The sequence below is a fragment of the Mycotypha africana genome (assembly GCF_025528875.1).
Source record: "Mycotypha africana strain NRRL 2978 chromosome Unknown BDF20scaffold_9, whole genome shotgun sequence".
In the NCBI taxonomy this organism is placed as follows: Eukaryota; Fungi; Mucoromycota; class Mucoromycetes; order Mucorales; family Mycotyphaceae; genus Mycotypha; species Mycotypha africana.
In genome coordinates, this window is record NW_026515733.1 from 184,001 (window position 1) to 209,877 (window position 25,877).

The window sequence follows — 25,877 nt, forward strand, 5'->3', positions numbered from 1 at the left end:
TGCCATAAAATTGTCTTATGTACATTGTAAAAAATATTCTCTTGAAGAAATACGCTGTTTTCATCAGTTAGACCTTGAGGGCGTTGATCTTGATCCTCAACAAAAAATTTACTTTTGCATCAAGTCCATCATAACAACTTTAATGCCTATCCATCATTGTGCATTGTAAGAATAAGCAGTATGTCAGACGAGACAACAGTTGAATAGTCTTTATTATTCCGTTTTTAGCGTTTTCTTCAAGTACTTTTTCATAAACAAAATGGCCACAACACTTAGTATTGCCCACAGGATACCAACAATAAGTTCTATGATTTGTTGTGATTGGGAGGTAACTGAAAAGATTCTAAATACTGTTGTATCCCATGTACTTTCCGTCCATGTGCCTTTGGATGGATCAACTACCTTTATCAATCCGGAAACCTCATCATATTGTAGACCGGTTCCATATGCTTCATGATATGTTGTGAATGATGCAGTGCATTTCTTTTTGATACAATACTCACCCATTTGACAGTCTTTGATTGTGTGGCATGACACCGTTTCATTCGCTGTACCTTCCTGTATGCGTCGTTTCCCTGTCACGTCACTCAGGTAACTGAAAACAAACCTCTGTAATAATTGTGGCTGAGGATAGGTAAAGGATAAAACAGACGAAGAATGGCTTATTTTTGAGATGCCATTCACTATGAGCATAACGAATATCAAATGGATAAGGAAAGCCAATCGTTTTTAACCATTGTTAAAATGCATTCTTCTTACCCGTTAGATAGTCTTGCATGAAAGGGCAAGAAAAGTTGGAAATGAGACAGTCCAGTAAAGAGGATATAAGAGTACAATTGGCAGACAAGAGGTTGGACGAATTCCCGTTCGTCGCTTGATTATAGATAGCGTTTGCAGAGGTGCTCACGAGCGAGCATATGGAATGGGTAGCCTTGTCTAGATCAAGTGTATCGTCCAAGTCGCTACTATAAAACGGTCCAAGCTCCTTTTGGTAATCGGTAATAACAGCTGCTGGCAGTTTGCGGTTCTTTTGTAAAAAGCTCATCGCGCTGCTCGGCGGTAATTTTCTTTGCACACCATCCGCTGAAGCTTCTTTAAGATTTTGAAAGGGTCTGAGTTTATTGAGCAAAGCTTGACTTTGTTGAGCATCATCCACATGAACAAAGAATTGATTAGAATAATTCGTATTGATTCCAGAAACGGACTGAAACTCAAAGATAGAATCAATGTTTTCAAAATTGATTCTATTGAAATACAGATTACGTACACAGGGGAAGGTACACGGAGCATCATTGTAAGGACAGGCTACAGCCCTCGTACTGTTCGTGCAAACAAAAGGTGTTGATATATCTTTGACAAACCGCTGTGATCCTGCAAATGCCCATGATTCGGCTGTAAATAGGGTATATAGGATATGCTTGGGTAAGCTTTCTAAAGGTTGCGGTGCCTAGAATTGTATCAGAAGAAACCACAGTGTCAACCGGTCAGAGCAGAGCAAAGGTGGGGGGGGGCAATGATGGACAGACTCTTTTGGTGGTTGAAATGCAAACTTACGTGGCTCAAAGTATCCGCAATGGCTAAAACGGTGACTAACCCTGATATACTGCTGGAAGCTCCAGTGGTAAGGTCATGGAACATAGATCGACTGTCCATGTTAGCTGAGACGACAATAATAGGTTTTTTGTCTTTTGCTGAAATATTTAAAGATGGCGAGGAGAAAACCGACATACCACCCACAACTTGGCACCAACCTCTTCTTAAACAAGTTTCTGAATTAACAGCAGCCCACATAAATGAATCGAATTCGACTGCCTTCAAGGGGTAACTTTTATATTGACGCTGAACATTGTAATCTACATTCTAATGTGCAGAAGAAAAAGGCAACTCAGTTAGGCTATCCTTTTTTGTATCACTTCAGTTGTGCCAATACTTTACCGACAAAAGATAACTATAAACTGTTTCTGCTACAGTATCGTCTTCAGGTTTTATAGCAAAGATGGGAAAATCAAATGCCTGCTCAAGCAAGCCTTGGGCACTAGGGTTCCACTCATATTGTTTCGTGTCGTTCGCATACAAGCCATACTCACAATTTGGACAAACTGAATCTGGCGACGACATGAGCGCGCTTCCCGACGAGGAGCGGGTCTGATTGGAAGATAAAAGCACAATCAAGCCTGCCAGTTTATGGTCATCCATAGAAACAAGAGCATCCATATTAGCTTTTGTCAAAAGGACAAACGGTATCACTAATGCAAAATCGTCTATTGCTTCTTTATTGTTAATAAAGGTATCAAGCTCGGACTGGCTACTGATGTGGTAAATGATACCGCTTTTCTTCTTTATCGCTGTGATAATGAAAACAAATAAAAGTATAAGTTGCATTACAAATATCTAGAGCCTAGCTTTCGGTACTTACATTGACAGCCGACGGTTCCTGTAGCATTCAGTAGTCTTACACAAGGCCAATTATTCAAATTAGTGTATATGTAAGGGTATATAGTGGTGGCAAAATCTTCTGACTTCACTGACGACAGAAAACCAGTAAATGTAGGGTGAGAAAAACTGATCATCTTCTCAATGGCGATCAACCTGTTAGCGATCAACCTGTTTCAGTTTAATCACTTACCGAATAAAAATAGAATCACAAAATTGAACAGAGTGGCATGCAAAATCACTCTGTTTAAACGCATACGTCCAATAGTAGCTTTGCTTAATGTCAAACGAGGCGACGATGTCCATCCGAATCTTGATGAAGCTCAAAATTACTGTTCTGCTAAGATCACCAGCGGAGTTATGCCGTGCAATTAATGCATTCCGACTTTTCAGGGCCATCATTTTTGTTAACCCAAGCATGCAAAACGTTGGTTTGAGTTCTTCTGGACTTGCTTTATCGGTTAATTTCCAATTAGCTTCACCCTCTGTCTGTGTCATTTTGAAGCGCGTATGAGAGATGAATTCGGTTGATCAGCAATACGTCAGGGTTTGCCAAGGATAATTATGGTCTTTTTTTAATCCGGAAAATCACCAAGCTGTGAAGGTATATTTTAACGTTTTCCAAATGAATACAAAAGATACAGAGATAAGATAAAGCGAACCACTAGTATTGAAATAAGAAAGCAATTATGGTTGCATATTATATCATGAATAAGTTCCCACTGTGAGGATATACAAGTCTAAAATTATGAAATTGTACCTCATTCGTTCATTTTTCATTTATTATATAGCGTACAAAATACCCAAGTATCTCGGTGTAATAAATAGATAAGCTTAATAAAGCTCACCATAAGGAAATAATAACCAGATTGGCGTTGTTAATATAGTTTATCTACCGAAATTTGACATAACCTTACCAAAAAAATATACCCTTTATTAAACCTGAACGGCATTCACACAGAATGATTAAAAAGCCATTTGATTGGACAGTCAATGAAGTGCTTATCGTATATACTCAGAAAGGCACTGCTGCTGCATAAATCAGAAGAAAACAATCGCAACACATGATCGCTCTGATTATATCGCTTCTAATTCTGGGATAGGTGGCGTTTTTTAGCTGCACTTATTAATACGTCTTTACTAATTCCCACTAATGGCATTGAAGTTTGACAAAAGACTATAGCAGTAACAGAAGAAAAAAAAAATATTTTTCACTCTGATTTAGTATAAATTGGCTCGTTCTTCCCTGCATTTCTTTCTCTGATTCACAAAAAATACATAAATCATAAATCAACCCACAAAACAAACACTCAACAAACAAGACGACACCAATTTAAAAAATATGCCTGGACCCGCTACAATCTTCTCAATCGGCGCTGTTGGTGCCGGTGCTGCCGCTATGTACGTCAACCGACGAAACTCTCAGTCGTCTGGTGGAGATGAATCTGTTTTTGGTGGTAACAGCCCACCCGCTTACAATACACCTCATGCATTAGCCAGAAGACGATCAAGTACAGTCCGTCCTGATCACTACTGGAATGAAAGAAAGCAGCCGGAATACATGTGGCGTCGCGATAATGGTATCAGCTTCAGTCATAATTCTAAACCAAAGTTCCCTATCGGTCTAACACAAAAAGACATTCAGCAGACATCGTCTACAAAATGAAGCTTATTTGAATAATCATCAGGACGAGGATGAGCCATCTTATCATCATTCTCTTCTCTCCCAATTGGTATTGCTGTCATTGATCCCAATATGAATCATACAATGGCAAGTGCTTCGTATACTACTACTACTACTTCCATGAAGACAGCTACAACGGCTACTGCTTACACGCCTATTTATGAATTTCTTTACCCATTTTTCCCCCATTCATATCATCTTTAATTATTCGTCTATGCAAATAGCAAATTAGTAATGATAAATTAGCATGAATCTTTCACATAAAAAGCCTTGAATAAATAAAGTTTTTTGTTTCATCCAGTTCATTTTGCTCATAAAGCTTATAGTTCGATCTCGAGCTGTACGTGGGAAGTATTATGAATGAAAGATTATTTTGGACGAACAAAAAGCGTGTTCGTCTTTGATAATCCTTCATCTCTTACCCATTGAAATCATAGACTACGAAATTTATGCATGACTTTTGATTGGTTAATTTCCCCTTAATTTGACAAGCTCTTCAAGTATTGTCAATAGAGCATGTGCTACCGTTCAACAGTCTGAAAAAATCGTATAAAGTAGTTTTCTGTCAGACATGAAGTAGGAGTTTGTATAGGAAGTTATCTCTAACTGAGATGGATCACGTGTACCCTCTCACCACTCGGGTATGCGGGCATCATAGCAAATGAGCGCTTTCAGTGGATAAGATCTCCTTACTATCTGACAGCACGTCGTTGCTTGTACCAAGTCTTTCTAATCGTCTTCCTGGCGGGCGCGTCCTAAACGTGTGCAAAGTAATATCCTTTTTGAATCAGCAATGCATGTTGACAAACTGTTCCAAAATTCCTTGCGTATTACGTCATTTGAGGAAGTTGAAATTTACTGATAGAAGCTCATATGCAATATCCATTTAAAGAAAAAAGAGTAAACGAACTATTACATTTTTCCCTTCTTTTCTTCAACAACATAAATTCATTGATAAGATAGTAACAAATCCAATAATGCCTGGAGACAATATGAATGATCTGGCTGAAAAGTACCAGGGTCTTCGCAACGATCCTAATGCTTCACAAGAGGACAAATACGCTGTTATGAAGGTAAGAACTGAACGTGAAGAAAAATCTCAACATAAAAGCTAGTCGTAGAAGGTCTATCAGAAGACTGACAATGACTCTTTTTACTTGTCTTTCCTGTTTGAACAAAACAGGCTCTAGGTGATCAGCTTGGTTTACCCGGTACTCCTGCCGCTGACATTTTGCCAAAGCTCGGTAAACCTGATGAATTAACACCCTCTCTTGACGGCAATAATTCTGCGTTCATCCAAACGATGCCAGGTGAGATAAAAACTCACAATTTGCTATGCTACTGCGACCCCTACTCACTTAGTAAGGTCTACATTAAACTAGGTCCCATGATACCCAATCAACAACAAGCCAACACGGAATCCAAGCAACCGCCTTACTACTTGGTGTATTATTTGAAACCGAAAGAGCAATACCTTTATTTCAAGGTAAGGAGCCCAACGGGACTGCTGAAACTTGACTATTTTGACATAAGAGGAATGCATGGTTAAGTTAACTTGTTATATTAGGTGGATTCTGAGAAGGAAACCGTGATCACTTCTGGCTGGAAAAAATAAGAGGCTTGAATTACTTCTTACAAACTGAATATACTCAATAAAATAACCTTACTGGAACTGTAATCCAACCGCCCTCTTTTGCTGCTGTATTAAGGTGTAAGGACGATAAGATGGGAAACTGCAACTTTTTTTTTTTTTTTTTTTCAAGCGGCACAATTATTTCTCTTTTCGTTTTTAGAAACATGTTGGTGGTCATCAGCCAGTTGGGCGCCCCTTTTTCTGTATTTGCCCCACATTCTTTCTCTGCTCTTCCCTTCATTTTTAAATCTTTCTTCTTTTCTTTGATACGAATGGTCGGTTGTAGTGGCAGCTTATTTAAACAACTTGGCCAAACACTTAAACGACATTCTACTAGATTCTCCAATAGCAGTAGCCATTCGTCTGCATCCTCAACTGTCATTGCCAACTCGTTTGTCTCTGATTCCAAGCTAAAGCCTTATCATAGTAGCAATTATTCAACCATGGCAACGGACAAGGATAAAGCAGCAACCTTAGCTGCAGCTTCTGATTTTATTGACTTTCTTAATGCTTCACCTTCACCTTTCCATGCTGTTCATGAAGCTTCTGTACGTTTAGAAAGAGCTGGTTTTCAACGGCTCAGCGAAAAGGATGACTGGGAACTACAGAAGCACGGAAAATACTATTTTACACGGAACGGTTCTTCAATCGTTGCTTTTGTCGTAGGCGGCAAATACCAACCCGCGAATCATCAATCCGGATTTTCGATTGTAGGGGCTCATACAGATAGTCCGTGCTTAAAAGTTAAACCTATTTCGAAAAAAGAAAATGTCGGCTATCTTGAAGTGGGCGTGCAGCTCTATGGTGGTGGTATATGGTAAAGTGATGGCATAAGCGATGAGAAGAGAAACCCACTTTTTCTGAACAATAGAATGTTTTTTTTTTTCTATTATAACAAAAGGCATACATGGTTTGATCGAGACTTGGGTATAGCAGGCCGCGTGATGGTCCAACAAAACGATGGGTCCTATAAGCATACACTAGTGCACATCAAAAAGTAAGCGTGTCTTCTTGGGATGATAAATACTTGAGTCACAGTTTTATACTAAGATCACTTTCTTACTTTAGACCGGTTTTGCGTGTGCCCACACTAGCTATTCATTTAGACGGCTCAGTAAATGAAGTTTTCAAGTTCAACAAAGAGAATCATATGTTACCTATCCTTGCCACTACTGCTAAATCGTAAAGTACTCAATGATGCTGTCTTTTTTTTTTTTCAATCAAAGATCTTGCTAGACTCAATTTTTTTTTTGTACTGCTTCATTTCTATACTGTGTAAATTATAGCGTGCTGAACGCTGTGGATGCGACTACAGAAAATAATGGGCCCGATTCCGATCAAACAAAAAAGCATCACCCTGCGTTGATTCATATGTTAGCTGAGACGATGCACATAGACCGTAAGTACTCTCCAATACTACAGATTGAAAGGGACTAGAAGACAAGTAACAAAACGTACAACCTATGCCTCTAAATTCAACAGCCACACAAATTGGAGATTTCGAATTGTGTTTGTTTGATACACAACCTGCAACGCTAGGCGGTGTAAATGATGAGTTTATTTTTTCCGCAAGATTAGATAATCTCGGCATGTCTTACTGTTCGCTCATGGTATAAAACCTCTTATTATTCTCAACCAGCATCCACTGTGTCTTTTGCCATATTCATCATGTCATTTTTGTACGTATAGGCACTGATTGAATCCAGTAGTACCAGGAATACCCACCACCAAGAAGAAGTAGAGCCAAAAGGTGCAAGTTCAGTAGCTGATGACCCTAATATTCGACTCATTACGTTATTTGATAATGAGGAAATCGGCAGTACATCTGCCCATGGAGCCAACTCAAATCTTTTACCCAGCACTTTGGAACGCATATTATCATCTTCTGTGGATGGCAAAACTTTATCACCAAATACTTCCATGAAAGTGACGTTTGAGAGAGCTATTCATCGCAGTTTGTTGGTGAGTGCAGATATGGCGCACGCCGTTCATCCCAATTATGCGTAAGACATCTATAGATTGACAGATCAGAGGAAAAAACAAAAGAGACTGAACTTCTTACCATGTCTACTACAGTGAAAAGTATGAGGAAAACCATAGGCCTCACTTACACAAAGGAACTGTTATTAAAGTCAACGCGAATCAGGTAAGTGGGTGATGTTGATCGCTTCAGGACAGAAAAATCTAACATCATGGATATCCAATGATTTATAGCGATATGCTACCACAGCACCTACTAGTTTGATATTGAAGGAAATTGCACGCCAAAGAGACATACCCATTCAGGTTAGATTCCATAGAAATGTACAATAATGACGCGTTTGATGTACTGATATATCGTTTGTAAACTACAAATTTAGGAGTTTGTTGTTCGCAATGACTCACCATGTGGTTCAACGATTGGTCCTATGTTGAGTGCTAAGCTTGGATTACGTACCATTGGTAAATAATTCTTTTATTCTATTTTATTCTAATCTTTATTTTTGTGGGTGGGTGGGGGACCATGCGCGCGCTCTATTGAATCTGGCTCCCTCTGTCTCTGTATGCCTCGAGTTCACTCATCGCTTTATTTATCCATTTTTTCTTTTTTTTCTTTGCTCTATTAGACGTTGGTAATCCACAATTAAGCATGCACTCTATAAGAGAGGTAGGAGGAGTAGATGACGTTAAACATGGCATCCATTTATTGAAGGTACAGTTTCCTGCTATGAGCATTAAAATGGAAAGGATATAGTACACAGTAACTAAACATCTTTTTTTTTTTTTTAACATTTAGGCCTTCTTTGAATTATTCCCTTCTGTGGACTCAAAAATCATTGTTGATTAATCAAAAAAATTTGAGGGTTCACCAGATATTGATAGACTTTTAGAGTTTGTCGAATTGACAACATTCTCCGATTGATGCTGCCCTTTTTATTACCAGAATCGACCCAAAAAATAAAGTTACTGCCTGAACACTGTGCCTGTTTCTAGACATCACATATTACAAGAAAAATATCATCAAGGACTGATTTTAAAGAAAAAAGTTTAATTTGATATTTTTTGGTTTCAAGAGCACATACTATCCCTTATCCGTCCCTCTTCTTTACGAAAGAGAGCATTTTTTGCTGATCATTGCTAAAGATCAATGACCATTACACGGCTAAATTATGCTCATCAAGCGGCCATGTTGTCTCAACAGCAACAGCAACAACAAGCGTCGTCCGCAACACCACCTGAAGTCTTGTCTGTAACTGATAGTACCCATCATGATAACAGTACCACTCCTAGGGCCCAAGAAAGTAACAGTAAGAGTAAGAGTGTCTCCGTTAGAAATGATCAAAAAATTCCAGATCGCTTGTCTCACAAATTATTTGCTGCAGGTCTAATTGATTCGCAACCACAAGCACAACAGCGGCCAGAAGATAGTAACAGTACTACTGCTTTGGACCTTGGCTTGATAATGACCGACAGTGAAATCAGTGTTCAAGTAACCAATTGGTAAATTGCTTCTTAATGTACTATAAATCACATTGTCGCGATATTCTATTTATCCAAGAATGTGATATATAATACCAATATAATAGGATCAGAGCGAATTATGTTCAAGAAAGAGAACATAATGTTCCGAGAAAAAACATGTTTGAACATTATAAAACTTATTGTGCTGCTAAAAACTTGTCACCTGTCAATTCAGCTACCTTTGGCAAGCTGTTAAGAGTTGTATTTCCGAATTTGAAGACAAGAAGATTGGGTGTTCGAGGTCAATCCAAATATCATTATTGCGGTATACGTGTTAAATCTGGAGTAAATGCTGATGTTGGGAACGACTACTCAGCTGATACTCAGGCGACACATACGACCAATACAACAAGTCCTACAATGACATCAACTCCAACGGATAATCACAAGGATATCAACGAGAGTAATAGTCATAGTAGAAATGGTAGCAGTGACAATCAACCAGTGTCTATTCCTACTACAGCAACAATACCCTTTAGTCATACCTACCCCTATCAACAACAGCAGCAGCAGCAGCAACAACAACAACAACAACAACAACAACAACATCCGCAACAGCAACAGCGCCAACAGCAACAACAACAACAACCACAGCAACCGTGTCATTATCAGCATTTAATTCATGACGGTCAATTACCTACTTTTCAAATCCCTAGTTATATGTCATCTTTTAAAAACGTAGATCATGGCATGTTATTATCTTTCACCACTTTATACGAACAGCATTGTCGTGATTTACTTGAATTGGTCACAACCAATCAAGTAGGCAAGGTGAAAAGTCTCATGTTGACTTTTTATCAGGACATGCCGGACTCTTACAAAAGATTGGTGCATTCTGTACCTGAATTATCAGAAGCCATTTGGCGTTGGGATTGTACGCTTTACGATACCATGATTGAGAGGTTTTTACCTACAGTAAATCAACGTCTTTCTGAAGAAACAATAAGAAATTTACATATTTTCACAAGAGAATTGAAAAACTACATTGAAGCATCTGCCGTGCAATACCCGTCATACTTGGTTCAGAGAAAACTAGATGGTAAAGAAAGGAAACATGTACAAAAAATGGTACTAGAACCCTCTAACAATATCTTGCACAGTGGCTCGCATCTTTGCAGCCAAATTCCGCAGGCAACTTTCGTTGAATTTTGCAGCCCAAAATGCGGCTAGTATTTTGAGTAGTCTACCTCATGTTGCTCATATGAGTGAAAGTTGGAACAAATTAGAAGTAGATGCTGTTTTGGATCAAACGTTATGGGTATGCGATTGTGACACAAATGAAATAAAACACATTTGTGTCCAAGTATATGAATTGTTGAATAGTCGGTCTAGCATTGATAACTGGATCAGCTGGATTCATGGAATTGTCGAAAAGTATCTGATAAAAGGTGGAAACATACCAGTAAGTTATCTTAAACTCACAGACACTCCTCACTTGGAGTATCCAGCTTTTAATAACCGTTACTTTACACTTAGAATTCAATTTCTCAAGCAAATCATTATTTACACTGTTCTAAACAGTTTTTGCTGAAATGGAATTTCTACACTACTCTGATTATGAAAGATATTACGCTACAACGTACTGAAAGCTTTGGTTCTTTTCAAACTTTACGTTTGTTCTTGGATGATTATATCTTATACTTAGTAGAAGAGTCAATTGCTCAGATGAATTCTGAATTGATGCAATCATTACAATTGCAGCAGCAGCAACAGCAGCAGCAACAGCAACAGCAACAGCAGCAACATACAAACTATTATCACCCTACTGCTGGACCTACGCCATCGACATCCTCTTCTACTACGTCAGCTTCAAACCCTCATAAACCACGAGGCCCTCAAAAACACCCACCGCCTACCATTACATCCGCTATGACCGCCAGTGGTCACCATCACATTGGCAATAAGAATAATACTGGTACTACACCTGCAGCCGCTGCACCCTATCAGCAGTAAAATTTCTCGGTTCTTACGACAATGCATAAATCTTTGCTTCCTTTTTTTTAATTTCCCTTAACGATTCTATTCTTGCTTCTAACCTTGCTTATTTATTTATGTTTTAATACCTTTCTTTATGTTGTATACATATCTCTTCTAATATCTATAATTTTCTATTTATTTTGGCTCTTATATAACTGTACCCTACAGTAAAAAACTTTAATATGCTAATTTTTTTTATTGTAACACTCCAATAAAGGGAAAAACTCAAAAATGTCTTTGCACTTAACCGTGGAATTTCATCTGTACATTTACAAAAATAAATGATTTTGCGAAATAGTTGGCGAAAATTTTGAAAAGTAAAAAATATACTCGTTTTGGAAGTTATACTTTTTAACATGTTCATCCATAGATGGAAAGAATGATATCACATTTTCATGCTGATTTATGTAACCGACTTTTTTACTTTTGTACCCAATAAGCGTAATGCGATCTCAGAATGTCTTCATTTCACGAATTCATGGCAGAATTGTACATAAGTTGAGCATAAGTTATTTCTTATTTTTCTTTTGTTCGTATACTTTTGCTGCTTCTAAGTAACAAAATAAGCAAAACCAAGAACCCTAATAATCTTAGAATGCAACATCTAGCCGACCTTAACTTCAAATCTGATAGAAATTATCATGATTCTAAAAACAGCGTTTATTGGTTACCCAATGATCATCCTGAACAAGAAAGGTTAAACTTGGTAAGAGAATTTGCGTACTGCATTCAATAAACTGTAGCATCACCAAACCAACATCCTCTCCTACTACGCCGTATAGCAACATCATATTCTTAAGAGTATGTTTGGAGGGTAAATATCTCTCTTTCATTACTTTGGAAGTAGAAAACGATTCAATGATTCTTTTGTTTCATATGCTACATAGCAATGTCCTGCAAAGTGTAATAGACAATCTGGATTTCCACCATTCGCGTCTGAAGGTACTCGATGTAGCGTCTGGTACAGGAATTTGGATCAAGGTTGGTTTAGTCTTTCATAGAGAGCCTCTTGGCCTTCTAGCTTCTGCTTTACTACCATAATAAACTTAAAACACTGGCATTTCTTTGTAGGATATGCAAAAGGACTTTCCTAATTGTTCCTATGAGGGTTGTGACATCATTGCACCCAAAGTAAAAGTTGAAAAATCAACGCCAATAGATGAAGGATGCCTCGTCACGGATGCTAGCGATACTACTGCTACTACTACTTTTAGACTAACGTATGGTGATGTGCTCCAGGGTCTTGATTATCCAGATGATACGTTCCATTTCGTGCATATGAGACTACTTGTTGCTGCTTTTCGTAAAGAGGAATGGCCAATAGCTATAAAAGAGTTATTACGCGTAACAAAACCAGGTGGTATGATTCAGCTCCTGGAACATAACTCACGGGTAAGTCTGAACAAAAAAAAGACTTTCCTTTTTAGTATTCGTTAACGTTGTATTTACATATATGTATCATGCTAAACCAGGTTGCAGGCGATGAAAAAAACCCATTTCACCGTGCATGGAAAGCGGGTAAGTTTTCTTTAGTTAACGATAACCAGATCACTTCTACTGCTGTAAGCGGTTAACTACTGCTAGCCGTATTTCTGTGCCGCTCTTCTCAACATTTCTCGTCCCTTTATTGTATAATAGTGTCTGAGGTATTTGAAGAGAGAGGTATTGATACTCAAATTGCGTTCAATTTGCCGTCCTTAATCGAAGCACATCCAAATGCCCGTGTTGTGGAATATCATAATAGATACAGTGATCTTGGTAAAGTATGAAGTTTCTTTTGTCCCCTTCTCATCTTTCTCTCTTCCTACCTCCCGCAGTAGACGTTAAACTAATCGGTTCCTATATTTCACATTTATTTTCATCTGAAGCATCAAATTCAGATTGGGCTAAAGCCATGGTTATACAATATCGTGAATTAATTCATAGTATGATGCCTATGTTAGCAGACAAATTGGGTATTACAACAGACGAGGAAAAGAAAGAGTTCTTAAATAACCTTTGCAAGCCTGAAGCCTATACCGAAAGCAATGGATATTACATAGCTATGTCTGTAAAGAAATCTTAAATGCATTACTACCATTAGGAGAAATATATGTTCTTATACATATAGATTATCGATAAATCAATCTTCCCTTTAAGAAAGTTTACGGAATAATTATAACTTGCACCGTGTAATATTTTGCAGAATGTATACATCTCGAATCAAACAACGTTGGCTTCAGATGGTAACTTTTGTGCATAAATAAAAGAAAGATATTACAATCTCATAATTGGCACCGCCATTATTTTAGGAATATCAGATACCGTGAGGAAGTGATGAGTATATCAGTTCACGTTTTTCGAAGAGATTGCGTCGTAAAAGTGCGGAAAACTGCAGCCTCATTATTCGTTCGATATTTTTATCGCTGGGTATCTTTCACGTACAGCTAAAGTAATAATTCAACTTCGCTTCTGTACTGTTGAACAGTATAACTCACATTTCCAAAGATGATTCCAAGAAATACGGTCTCATGATCTATTTGTTGTATCCACATTTCCCTGAATATGGGTGACATATGTGTTACAATTGCCTTGTTTTATCAGGTTCACAATGCAGGCAAGCAGGATTACTCTTTGAGTAACTAATGGCTAGTTACACGGTTAGACACTGTATCATACTGATCCTGTGAGACAAGTCAACAACTATTGTTGTATAGCAAAACTTTTCTTTTCTTTTACGACGACAAAGGCCCAATGAAATAAAACAAGTATTTTTTACAGGATTTTAAAAGCCTTCGTTTTCGCGGCAAACTCTTCACTAGCGGCAAAAATGGGCCTCGAACCAAAGTAAAGATAAACTATGTCGTGTAGAGGAATTTACAAGAGTTTGAAACGGTACTTTTGAACGCAGTATCGTATCTGTGAGTGCACAAGCTTCGCAGACAGATTATAGAACAACATTTTAGCAAACAGTTGAGTCCGAATGATACTTGATCGTGCAACTGACGATGATATAAAATTGCGGGTTTCGTAGTTGTCTGTGGAGTTCCTTTGATATACGATAAGATACCTGACTTTTCCTTACTTCATTATCCATTTCTTGGCGCAGAAAAGAGTACTTTAAAATGATTTATCCTTGATAGCACATCCAATAGCAATTTTGCCGGCTTTGTTACTGAATTCTGCTTACCACCATCGTTTCTACAAGTGTGCAATCAACATTCGGGCGGGCACTCATCGCAGAGTATACTAGCTGCTCAACACCCTTCGTGGTTATAATATTAGACCTATCGAGGCCAATTTCTGCAATCAGCTGTTTGGAGATTTGATTTTCATCGTCAAGCTCGAGGTTTATTCTTATTCCTATTACACCGCTAAAATGTCGTTTATAAGCACAAGCTTGTGATAAACAAAACGTTCATGTCCTTTTGTCCTATCGTAAGCTTTCTGCTTTTCGACATCGTTAATGTTATTGTTTGTTCATTTTTATGATTGACAGTTATTGGTGAAAAGAATATCGGATTGAAGTAGTACCCGCGATTTAAACTTGACATTGCAATGAAGTATAGTTTTGAATTAACCTTCGGGTCTTTGAGCTAGTTAGCTCTGGTGGTTCTTGCAGTACACAAATTTGGTGCCTGATGTTTCGGTAAGCTAACAATTATTCACTGAAATTGATTCATTGAGATGAAAGAGAAATAGTTGATAGAATGCTTAATAATGCAACAACTAATTTGTCATTGTACGAATATTTCCTTTGCCGTGTACAACTTTTAACACTGTATCACTTTTAAAATGATTTTAATATTTAAATTTAATGATATTACTCCGCTTCTTTTCCCCCTTTTTTTTTTTTTTTTTTCTTTTTGATGATTCCTTCTACCTTTCCTTTCTGTAGAATAAAAACAACTTTATCTATTGTTAGATCAAAATTTGGAAAATAATGGGTGCTCAAACTGTAGATTACAGAGTTTCAAGACTAGTTGTTTTATGTAAAGATTGTGGAAATGATGTTGGTTTATATCCAGCACGTCATAAATGCCAACCTGTAGATAGGCCTGCCATGCCAGCTTTACCAATACAATATAGCAGTACTGATGCTAAAAGTAGGTATATTGACTTGGGCAGTCTCTACATTTTCATGAAGGAAGATAAACTTATTCCATGAATTCCATAGGATCGTCCTCAACTTCACCTAGTTCAAGCTTCTCTTCTCGATTAAGTCACAATACCAATAAGACGACTGCTACTGCACCCAATGTACAAGAAGAAGAAGATTCGTCTGTTTATCTCAATAATTTCACGGCTAATTTACCTGAACAACAACAGCAGGACTCAAATGGGAAAAAGCTATGGGGAAAAGTACGACAAAATGAAAAATGGAAGCAGCTAACAGAAAAGAGTAAAGTTACTCACAAATACAAAGAAAAAAGACCTGACAAACTAAGGAGGCAAGGATGAGACATTGAACAAAATTTTCTTTTACATGTATACAGATGATAAAAGCAGTAAACAAACAGGAAAGCTTTGGGGAAAACTATTACAAGCTACGCAAAGCATGGCTGACAAAATACCCTCGCGCGAAGATCGTGGACCTGGTACAGTATATTGAATAGAAGTTTCGCAATTGGAAGATGTATCTAATGGACCGATTGTGAAGAATAGTTGTATCTAATCTTCTTGCTTCTTAAAATGACTATACAGACTCGGATGAAGATGACTGGGAAGGGGAAACACATGTTTCAAGAATTTTACGCGAGTACTATGAACGAAAACAACAACCACTACCGCACTGGTTGATGGACGACGATGTAGATCCTACTCGTAGAAGACAAGGTCATAAGCTTTATGCAGAATACAAAGATTCAGATTATATGGACCCCCCAGCAAGCAGTAGAAACGACATTTTAAGATCACACTCCAGACGAAGACTATGGGAGCAAGATAACGGAGAAAATAACAGCTCCAAAAATTTATCTAGTAGAGAGAGGGAAAGACAAGAGTTAAGACAACAGGCAAGGTCTGATTCGCAGTTCTCCAGACAAAGACGACCTATCTCCAATGATTATGATCAAGAAGAAAAATTGCACAACAATCATAATACTGGGGATAGTAGCAATAGAAGGGACTATGGTCGTTACGGCGATAGATCAGACGAGACAAGAAGCTATCAGCACCACTCAAATCCTGATAGAAACTATAGCCACAAGGAAGATAGCAACACCTATAGTAGAATGGATAAATATAATAATGGAAATTATGCAACAAGTGATAGCGGTGGTCATCGCGACAGAGAAGATGCTTTTGCAGGAGATAATCGTAGATTATTACAGCACAGGTCCAGAAGTACGATGGATAGCAGCAAATCAAGGCATTATCAAGCTTCGCAACAACAGTTATCACCCATCCGTAGCGGAAGAAGCGTAAGAGGCTATAATGGACCATCAGACAATTCTCATACGGAGAGGGGTAATAGTAGTAGGACCGTTTATCCTTCTGCTCCGTCAACTCCTACAAACTATGAATATGCTCGTTCAGAAAAGTCGACAAGGCCATCATTTGCGGATAGTAACAGACCTCATCGCTATGGACCTCCTGAACCAGGATACTTTTAAGACTTATCCATTTATTCCCTTCTACCACCTTATCGTATATCCCAATTAACAATGTAATTTATTACACACATATTTATCAGATGGGTGGTGCAATTATTTTCGTTAAAATTCTCTCAGCCTCGTTGAAAATAAAAGTTTTTACGTTTTTGTTTGTAAATCAGGGAAATGTCATTCGCTGTCATTGAGAAAGAGAGATGCCAAAATGGCAATTACTTTACGAGAAAGGTTTACAATAAATCGCATGGCAAACTTGTATACGAGCATTATCAACGAGAACTTCAGGCGTTCAAACAACTCAGGATAGCCTCAATGAAGGATTCTATTGAAAACCATGTAAAAACAGCTCGTCTTCTCGTAAATTGTAATATCACATACTGACGGCTTACTTCGTTGTAACAAAAAGTATAGATTATCTATCTTTTGGATCATGATGAGACACCCAACGCTTACAGGCTAAAGTTTCCTTATTATTCTCAAAATTTGGAAAGCTTTATATATACGCACGAAAGCGATGTTGAACTGGCAAAAAAATTCCTCTTACAAATTGCACAAGGATTGCATTATATTCATCAACACAATATCGTACACTGTGACTTGAGCCCAAGTAATATTTTGATACAATCAGAAAGTTGTATCATGATCAGTGACTTCGGCTGTGCACAGGCTGTGTCTGATACTAGCATGATAAGTAGCAACAGAAAAAGAAGGCAAGATTTCGTTTTTGGCACAAGGTGAAAAATTGTTCGAACGAATGAGCAGGGAAGCAAGCAGGTTAACGATTTATCTCGCTTCGTATAGATGGTATAAAGCACCAGAACATCTATTCGGCTCAACGGTGTTCGCTCCAGCGACTGATATATGGTCACTTGGTGCTATCTTTGTTCAGTTGCTAATAGGATACCCGATATTTGTAGGTCAAACTGACATTGAGCAAATTGGACAAATTACCTTTCGAATAGGTAAAGCCTCAGTGGAGACCCAAATCGAGGTATATATAAAGAATATGGCACCTTCAAATTACAGGGTAATTGAATGTTGATAGATTGTTGCAAATTTCATCGATAGGAAATGGTAAATTATCCAGATTTCGACAAATTGAACTTTTTCTTTACAGAGGATGATATAGATGGTGAAGAAGAGTTTGATTTGACCGACGAAGAATTACAAGCTAGGAAACCGTTAGATGAGATTTTTGCAGCAGAAAATGTGCCAGAAGTCCTACAGCTTATCTCCAAAAAAATGTTGACGTGGTCCGTAAGGAACAGACTATCTGCTAAGCATATCATCGCCTTATTGACTGAATAATACATTCATTTGAAGATAAGTGCTCGGCAAATGAAGCTGATTATTTAGGTTGATCATGCTTTGATAAAGATTAAATAGAAAGATATTCGTACTGTATTGTAATTGTTAAGTTTGTGAATGCTTTTAAAACAGTTAGAGCTGGAAGATAAAATAAACTAGCTTAGTCCCGTCATTCATCAGAAAAGGAAAAAGATTTCACATGTATACAATTTCGAGAAAAAAATAGAACTCGTCAAATGACAATTGATCAGAGTTTTCACCCACAGCATCTTTTCGTTAAAGGAAAACGACAATTATTGTATTAATCGTATGTCGCTTGATTATTGTTTTGCTATAAGCCAGGGCTGATTTCTAAGGAACGATCAGAAACTATAATTCTTAAGACGAATCTGGGCTGAATCACGTTTCTTCCAATGAATTAGGACCAGTTTGAGAGAATTCCACGAGCATCTATTTGTTTCTCCAGAAAGAATCACCTGATATTGTAGTTATTATGGTAGGTCGTACTGATTAGGTACCCATTCGGCTATTACCGTGTAATAATGACTGCTCTCTACCGATTACAATCCTTGATATTCATTTTGAAAGCTGAAAGTGATCACAACGCATACAATTGATCATCTTCGATACCCGTTTAAAGTGTAAAATATTGAAGTTTTTTTTTACAGCTAAAGTATGATCAATCTTTCACTCCAGATTAATTCTCGGTTGGATTGATTGCCTATTATGTCAACAAAAAAAAAGTGAATCAATTAGTCATGGATTTGAAAGCATGCAAGGAAAATGGCAAGATTAGAATAAATAGATAACCTGGAGCAAATAAGATAAGTTAGTCACGCTGATCTCTATTTGACACACAATAAGATATGCCTTGATTTATCTTCTTTGTCTGTACTTCATTTTAACCGTGGCAAACAACAGCAGCAGCAGCAACGACAATAGTTGAAACTTAGTCAATCGAAGGTTCCTTTGATTTCTGATTGTCTTCCGTTACACCAGATCAAAAAATTTATGGAGAGAGTTTAGCTAGCGTAGATCTGTGATATAAATTATGGAAGCTTAAACTAAATGGATTCAAGTTAAAATTGACTATTGAACTGCTAATACGCCTTAAGCAAAAGTACTGGGTGTAAAGGTGGAATTATAATCTTTCTTTGATCTTGACGCGGACGTTCAAAAAGTACTAATTCGACTTGTTCTAGAAGTTCTTTTTCGATTTGTGCAGGTTTTGCTTTTTTTTTTTTTTTTTTTTTCAAATCCTTTTCTGCTTTTTATCAACCTCACCTTTCTGTTGTTGCTCATTTACTATAAACATACTATCCGAACGTATTTCATCTCAACATAATATTGCTTCATGTCTAAAGCACAAGCAACCAAAAGTGAAAAAATTGCTGACTTTTTCAACAGACATCAAATAGGTAACGTAATATAAGTCTAATTGAAGCGTGATGCATTCACATTAACCGGACACTTGGATTTTGGAAATGTTCAAATTGTCTTTATAGACCTTCCCTGGAAAATCATCTTTCCCATCATCATTGGACATTTGTTGAACATTCGATTTTTCACACAATTTATATTTATATCAGGAGAACTTCCAAATGGCCTTTATAGGAAATGTGCGTGGGATCTAGCTTTTTTGTTCTTTTACTTTTGTGTATTTACACTTGTCCGTGCTGCAACCATGAAATATGTATTGAAACCATTATCCAGCCGTCTGAATGTTTCGAAAGGGAAAGTACTTCGTTTTTGTGAACAGAGTTGGTTGGTTATTTATTATTCAATCAGCTTCACTAGTGGATTCGTAAGTTATTATACCTGCAAAAAATGGAAATCGAAGGATCTGTCATAGAGAATACGTGGTCGATTATAGTTCAATTAACAATGCATTTTGCTGATAGATTATATTATACAATTCGCCAACATGGAATGATACATCCTACTTCTGGCGTAATTATCCTGATTGGGAGATGACGGCTAGCTTAAAGTATTACTACTTATTGCAGTTTGCATTTTGGATTCAACAGCCATTTGTGCTACAAATTGAAGCACCAAGAAAAGATTACAGAGAGTATATGTTACATCATATTAATACATTATTGTTGGTCGGCTTGAGTTATGCGTGTAACTTTACTGCAGTCGGCGTTGCTGTTTTTGTGTGTATGGATTTACCGGATGTACTTCTCAGTGTAAGTTAATCACATTCTATAAATCAAAAAGATGTGTATGCGCAAGGTATAGCCTTTTTAATATAGTTCCACTATATTACTATTAGTTAGCGAAAACCTTACATTATCTCAAATTCGGATTCATATGCGATGCAACATTTGTAGCAATGGTTATCTCCTGGTTATATACAAGAGTGTATCTCTATGGACGCATTATATGGTCAACCTATACTGAAACGGAATTATATATCCCAGAATTTAAGTTGGACCCAGTAAATGGTTACTGGTTCCCTCATTTCGTCAAGTACATTATCGTCGCATTGATGATGGGCCTTTACATACTTATTGTGTTTTGGACTTTGATGATTTTCAAAGTGGTTTACAAATTGGTTACAAACACTGGCATTACTGATGTGCGCTCAGATGATGAAGATGACGATAGTATGGAAGATGATTTAGGGGATAGCCTAGAAAAGGAAGTAAGTGATCGTAAAGCTGAGGTGCCAAACTATGGCTTACTGGCTCCACCAGCACCTAAAAAGAAGAGGTATGTCACAATGAAATCTGAAGGACAGAAAGGGAAGTAAAGCACAATTACGCTGACTATATTTTCTTAAAGGCGTTTGAGTAAAACGGAGCAAATTAGGAATTATGCGGCGAGACGATAAACTTACCATTGATTGAATGTCAAAAGCATATAGGATCTATTATTTTTATTCAACCTTATAGACATATTTCTACATATGTATATACATAATATACCAAGGGTTTATTTAGAATAACCTGTTTTTTGTCTTTTTTGAGAAAATACGATTAGCGTACGCTATATTGCTAAATTTATCCAAACACATGTGCTTGATAATTATCGTGGAAGATTCAATAGATGGGTATAGCTACAAGGTAGGGCATCAATTCAGATAGTTGTCAATGCAAATGCTCTTACCATGATGGGTTTAACTGCCCAAGATAATATGATTTAGTCGAATATCATCGTACACTTTATGAGTCTCGCTCAACTGTAAATGCAATCGTATCATCAGTCCCATAGACTACATTATTATGTCTTAACAATATAGTCAAGCCTCATCCTAAATCTAAAAACCAATAATTATGGCTAATGATGGCACTCAAAGGCCAGCATAGACAGTCAGATTTTGAAGTGATATCCATAATGGTAAGCTGAAGTACTCTGTGCAAAGGTTGGACTACTTTGTGACGAAAAGTTGAGGGTTGCTTATTACGGACGAAGTTTATTCAGAGCACAGCGTTTGGTTTTGTGCAACTTAAAGTTTCTGCAGAAACCAGTTTGAGTCTTCTTTACTTAAGAAAAAAAACCACATTATTATAAATAAGCCCTGTTACTAGAACCCAAATTCTACACATAGCAAAAAGCTAGGGTTTATTGTGTACAATTTCAATATTGAAAGAGCTGTATGGTTGATACACCTTGCGATACAGATATGGAAGCAGATACAAGCTGCATTTTTCATTGTTTTTGTTCTTGTTACAAAACAGATAACCGTGCGGTAATTCAAACTTGGAATAACACCGCGAAATTGAAACATAGCAGTGGTTTCCCCAAATACCCATAGCCCCTTTTTCTAACAAGAGAACAACGATATTCATACCCGAAATCTATTTGCTGATCTCCTCGTTAAGAAGCTGCAAAGCTATCTTTTCATGCCCTAAAAGAGAATCCATGTATTGTATCGACCAAATTGAGTCTGTCTTCAAAGCCGCGTGATTGTGAACTTAATGGTTAAACTCGCATCGGGTCAGGAAAAGGCTTGAGATTAGATTAGGTTTGATATCTACCCTTTTTTTTTTTTGCCTAATCTTCGTACAGCTACGTACATTTTGATAAGGCCTGTTTACTCTCGTAGATACTGCTGCTCCACATAAGGTTGTTTGAATTGAATTGGAAAATAGATGAATGAAACGTAGAAAGCTGGAGAAAGTTTTATTTATATTTCTATTATAATATTTACTTAATAAAAATATGTGCATTTCATCTAGCGTTTTTTACAAGATTTGCCACACTTGGAGCAAATACGCCTAAGCGCAGTTAATTCACACTTTGTTGATACTGTCGGCCTTTCCCTTCATTTCGTGTTCCAATCAAAACCTTATCCAGGTTCCCATTTCAGATCCCCCAACGGCCAATCAAATTGAAGGCAAAATCGTCCCATTTTAGTGATTACTGCTCCTCAGATTTTGTGTAAAAGTCAACACAATGTAAGGTTATTCAAGATTTATGCACGTACTCAGGGTTACACACATATAGTAACTGCAGTAAAACGGTGCAGTTAGCACTGATTTATATCAAAATAGCCCAGTCAAGCGTAGTGCACTCAATCAGTTTAAAATTTTTATTAGCTATAAACGTGAAACATCACCAGTATTTGATTGATTTGAGACAATTACAGTCTAGCTGCTGAAATTCTTTCCAGCATAATTGACCCAAGTTGCTCAAACGCGAAAGCGACATAAAAGTATTCGAATGGTCGATACGAACACCAGTTTCCCTCAGTATTGTAACAACATCTAGCAAACATGCCATATAACCGTACTCTATGAATATAGCAAGCTTCATCATTAGAAGACCGAAGCTGAAAGAGTAGCTGAGAAGCCCCCAACAACCCTACTTTTCAACTGAACTTCAATCGAATGAAACTTGCTATAAAAATCTAATCTAAGCTTTGTTCGTAACTTCTTTTATAACCTCCTTCTCTCATTCTTCAAATTATCATTTCCCTTTTCTTCTCCACTTATACCATTAAACAAGAAAAAAACCAACAATATTATGACTGATTTCACAGATTCCCTCATTAAAAACTTTGGTGCGCATTCTGCAAACCCAGTTATGGCTTCAGTTAACATGGCTGAATTAGGTGAGAAGCTCCGTCAAGCTCGTTCATCCACAATTGCTTCATTATCCAACGCTTTATCATCGAAGAAGCAACCTACTGCCACTACTACTGCCACTCTCACAAACAACAACGTCACCACCGCCCCAACTGCTAAAACAGCAACGCATTCTCCTTCTGGAGAAGCAACAGGAAGACTTGAGGTCAATATTGTTGAAGGTCGCAATTTGACAATTACCGATGCTCTTAAGGCAGATACATACTGCATTGTTCATTATGAAGGCAACTCCACTTCTACCCTTGATAAAAGTGAAGATGATATTGTTTCTTCCACTGACAATGAAACGAAGCCTACCAAGGCCAATGCCTATAAAGCTTTTGAACTAATGATGAAGGCCAGCTCTCCCAAGTGGATGCATCGTGCCACTTTGTAAGTTCCTTTTTTAGTATTTTTTTTTACGAGACAGGGGAAAAGCAAAAAAAAAAAAAAAAAAAGAAAAAATTTTTTATTCAGATGTTGATACTGTGATGAATGAATACTGATATTCGTTATTCCTTGTTTTCTGTTACAGTGATGTTACAAGCGGTGACAAGGAACTATTTGTCTTTGTTTATGACCGTGGTAATAAGTTACCTAACGGTGAGGATCGTTTCTTGGGTATGGCAAGCATCACCCCCAGATTGATCAGCAACAAAACTGTTGAACTTATTTTCCCTTTGAAGCCTCGTCCCACTGATAATCAAGAAGTCACTGGTGACGTCCGTCTTCAAGCTACTTACATGAATGCCAAGAAGGTAAACTATCATTGAGACATTGCATTTTTAGGATTCTAAGTTACGGCTACTTACTAGTTTTATTTTTAAACAAAAAAAAAACCCCATTTCTCAAATAGGACAAACTCATTCCTGAAGATTTCCGTATTATTCGTATGATTGGACAAGGTGCAGTTGGCAAGGTCTACGAAGTAATCAAGCGTGATTCAGGCCGTAGATATGCTATGAAAGTGTTGTCTAAACGTTGTTTGGCAGCTGAAAACGAAATCGATAATGTTATCAACGAACGTAACATTTTAGCGAAGACTCTTTCTAGTCCTTTCATCGTCAATCTCAAGTACACTTTCCAAACTGCTAATCATTTATTTGTCGTTATGGATTACTTCCCAGGTGGTGAGTTGTATGATTTTTTGGAACGTGAATTCTGCCTAAGTGAAAGTCGCTGCCGATTATTTGCTGCCGAGATTCTTTGTGCTTTCAATGATATTCACGCTCAAAATGTTGTTTACCGCAACCTCAAGCCTGAAAGTGTTTTATTGGATGCTAGTGGACATATCGCTTTGACAGATTTTGGTTTGGCTAAGCTCTTGAAGAACGCTGATGATAAGATTGAAGATGTTCCTGAACACATTACACCTGAATACCGCGCTCCTGAAATAGTTGAAAAAAAGCCTTATGGTAAGGCTGTCGATTGGTGGAGTCTTGGTATCTTATTATTTGAGCTCATGACTGGTTGTCCTCCTTTCTATTCTGACGATGACAGTCTATTACAAAAGCAAATATGTGAAAGTCCTATTGAATTTCCTGGTAGTAGCTGTATATCTGAAGAAGCTAAAGACTTTGTCTACAAGTTGTTGGAACGTGATCCCTCTAAGCGTTTAGGTGCTAATGGCGTGGCTGAAGTAAAAGCTCATCCTTTCTTAAAGGATATTAACTGGTCTGCTGCTATTAAGAAACAATTACAACTTCCATTTACACCCGAAATTGAAGAGGAACTTATTGAGGAAGCTATTGCTGCTGCCACTACTGGCATTGATATTGCAGATAATGAAGTGAAAGATGCCACAACCGCACCAAAAGCTACTGCTACTGCCGCTGATGAGTCCAAGTTCAAAGGGTTCAGTTATGTACGCGACGAAAATATGGATGATAATGCAAAGAAGGGTGATCATCCCCTTGGTGTGCAGCCTGAAGATGAGGATCCCGAAGTTGATTTCTGGTTTAGAAACTAGACAATGATAACCGAGAGTCGAGAAGCCTTGAGAAGAAATTTTGTTTTTGTTATTTGAATATATGTATTCCTTTTTTTCCTGATATATTATATTATTCATTTGTAAATATTCTGCATTTCATGCATGCTTTCATTATATTAACCCGATACTATATTAGCTTTTCTTTTTGCTTAAACTGAAAAGAAATAAAATTTCTTAATTTTTGATACCAATAAATACCATGGTTTTTGTAGAGCGGCACTGCGCCGTATTGATTGAAAGAGTTGCAAAAAGGTGATAAATAAACGTAAAAGGGTCGTTTACCTTACTTATTGCACTACATTCACAAAATGGGAGTATTCATTTCGGCTTTCATGTATCTCTAACCAAATAAGCTGATAACCCTACAGACGATTGAGCAATCAGTGAATATTTTAACAAATACACTTATATTTTACAGCCAACACAGTTATCATTTTTACCATGGGCTGATAAGCCAGTAGAAAGGAGCGGTTAATTGCAATTTTTACGAACCTCAGCTTAAGATTTCTCATTTTCTCGTCAGCAACAAAAAAGCCTTTTTGCAGTTGCGTTTTTTACGGTCAGGTTAGACGAGTCACATGGAACCTTTACATATACTAACAAACTGGATCTGTCTACTGGCGGCCATTATTGTTTATTAATTTCAAATAAGTCAACCAATCTGCTTTGAACAACATTCATGGCAAAG

General features: G+C 37.4%; 11 protein-coding genes across 11 annotated transcripts; 9 read left to right on the top strand and 2 right to left on the bottom strand.

Annotated features, from left to right (window-relative positions):
• Positions 1-213: 213 nt before the first annotated feature.
• On the bottom strand, positions 214-2,570 carry BDF20DRAFT_824575 (Nicastrin-domain-containing protein; the record flags this gene model as incomplete). Its single annotated transcript, XM_053077906.1, has 5 exons — positions 214-683; positions 760-1,447; positions 1,555-1,860; positions 1,936-2,345; positions 2,417-2,570. The coding sequence occupies 5 exons, from the start codon at positions 2,568-2,570 to the stop codon at positions 214-216; spliced, it is 2,028 nt and encodes a 675-aa protein (XP_052933250.1).
• Positions 2,571-3,775: 1,205 nt separating this feature from the next.
• Positions 3,776-4,099, top strand: BDF20DRAFT_837809 (uncharacterized protein; the record flags this gene model as incomplete). Its single annotated transcript, XM_053079091.1, has 1 exon — positions 3,776-4,099. The coding sequence occupies one exon, from the start codon at positions 3,776-3,778 to the stop codon at positions 4,097-4,099; it is 324 nt and encodes a 107-aa protein (XP_052933251.1).
• A 995-nt stretch (positions 4,100-5,094) lies between these two features.
• Positions 5,095-5,732, top strand: BDF20DRAFT_915300 (uncharacterized protein; the record flags this gene model as incomplete). Its single annotated transcript, XM_053084294.1, has 4 exons — positions 5,095-5,190; positions 5,301-5,427; positions 5,500-5,603; positions 5,685-5,732. 4 exons carry the CDS (start codon positions 5,095-5,097, stop codon positions 5,730-5,732), a joined length of 375 nt encoding a protein of 124 aa, XP_052933252.1.
• A 461-nt stretch (positions 5,733-6,193) lies between these two features.
• Positions 6,194-8,577, top strand: BDF20DRAFT_825268 (peptidase M18; the record flags this gene model as incomplete). The annotated part of the gene is made up of 12 exons (XM_053077963.1): positions 6,194-6,567; positions 6,652-6,747; positions 6,819-6,932; positions 7,037-7,149; positions 7,233-7,360; positions 7,440-7,455; positions 7,501-7,753; positions 7,827-7,896; positions 7,965-8,036; positions 8,111-8,192; positions 8,357-8,442; positions 8,527-8,577. The coding sequence occupies 12 exons, from the start codon at positions 6,194-6,196 to the stop codon at positions 8,575-8,577; spliced, it is 1,455 nt and encodes a 484-aa protein (XP_052933253.1).
• Positions 8,578-9,816: 1,239 nt separating this feature from the next.
• Positions 9,817-11,565, top strand: BDF20DRAFT_961458 (uncharacterized protein). The gene is made up of 3 exons (XM_053084947.1): positions 9,817-10,290; positions 10,352-10,653; positions 10,728-11,565. The coding sequence occupies exons 1-3, from the start codon at positions 9,912-9,914 to the stop codon at positions 11,202-11,204; spliced, it is 1,158 nt and encodes a 385-aa protein (XP_052933254.1). The 5' UTR covers positions 9,817-9,911; the 3' UTR covers positions 11,205-11,565.
• A 258-nt stretch (positions 11,566-11,823) lies between these two features.
• BDF20DRAFT_915303 (S-adenosyl-L-methionine-dependent methyltransferase) lies at positions 11,824-13,293 on the top strand (the record flags this gene model as incomplete). Its single annotated transcript, XM_053084295.1, has 7 exons — positions 11,824-11,934; positions 12,011-12,042; positions 12,116-12,209; positions 12,300-12,620; positions 12,701-12,746; positions 12,867-12,986; positions 13,097-13,293. 7 exons carry the CDS (start codon positions 11,824-11,826, stop codon positions 13,291-13,293), a joined length of 921 nt encoding a protein of 306 aa, XP_052933255.1.
• Positions 13,294-13,654: 361 nt separating this feature from the next.
• BDF20DRAFT_837814 (uncharacterized protein) lies at positions 13,655-14,761 on the bottom strand (the record flags this gene model as incomplete). The annotated part of the gene is made up of 5 exons (XM_053079092.1): positions 13,655-13,766; positions 14,089-14,256; positions 14,293-14,306; positions 14,398-14,581; positions 14,604-14,761. The coding sequence occupies 5 exons, from the start codon at positions 14,759-14,761 to the stop codon at positions 13,655-13,657; spliced, it is 636 nt and encodes a 211-aa protein (XP_052933256.1).
• Positions 14,762-15,150: 389 nt separating this feature from the next.
• Positions 15,151-16,822, top strand: BDF20DRAFT_837815 (uncharacterized protein; the record flags this gene model as incomplete). Its single annotated transcript, XM_053079093.1, has 4 exons — positions 15,151-15,313; positions 15,385-15,609; positions 15,704-15,805; positions 15,912-16,822. The coding sequence occupies 4 exons, from the start codon at positions 15,151-15,153 to the stop codon at positions 16,820-16,822; spliced, it is 1,401 nt and encodes a 466-aa protein (XP_052933257.1).
• Positions 16,823-16,977: 155 nt separating this feature from the next.
• Positions 16,978-18,127, top strand: BDF20DRAFT_978591 (kinase-like domain-containing protein; the record flags this gene model as incomplete). Its single annotated transcript, XM_053085100.1, has 4 exons — positions 16,978-17,155; positions 17,231-17,553; positions 17,621-17,810; positions 17,888-18,127. Exons 1-4 carry the CDS (start codon positions 16,988-16,990, stop codon positions 18,125-18,127), a joined length of 921 nt encoding a protein of 306 aa, XP_052933258.1. The 5' UTR covers positions 16,978-16,987.
• A 1,354-nt stretch (positions 18,128-19,481) lies between these two features.
• On the top strand, positions 19,482-21,478 carry BDF20DRAFT_907254 (TLC domain-containing protein; the record flags this gene model as incomplete). The annotated part of the gene is made up of 5 exons (XM_053083360.1): positions 19,482-19,545; positions 19,633-19,931; positions 20,029-20,316; positions 20,403-20,736; positions 21,429-21,478. 5 exons carry the CDS (start codon positions 19,482-19,484, stop codon positions 21,476-21,478), a joined length of 1,035 nt encoding a protein of 344 aa, XP_052933259.1.
• Positions 21,479-23,025: 1,547 nt separating this feature from the next.
• Positions 23,026-25,629, top strand: BDF20DRAFT_884785 (protein kinase A catalytic subunit). The gene is made up of 4 exons (XM_053081886.1): positions 23,026-23,592; positions 23,735-23,957; positions 24,056-25,343; positions 25,472-25,629. The coding sequence occupies exons 1-3, from the start codon at positions 23,099-23,101 to the stop codon at positions 25,166-25,168; spliced, it is 1,830 nt and encodes a 609-aa protein (XP_052933260.1). The 5' UTR covers positions 23,026-23,098; the 3' UTR covers positions 25,169-25,343; positions 25,472-25,629.
• The last annotated feature ends 248 nt before the right edge of the window (positions 25,630-25,877 follow it).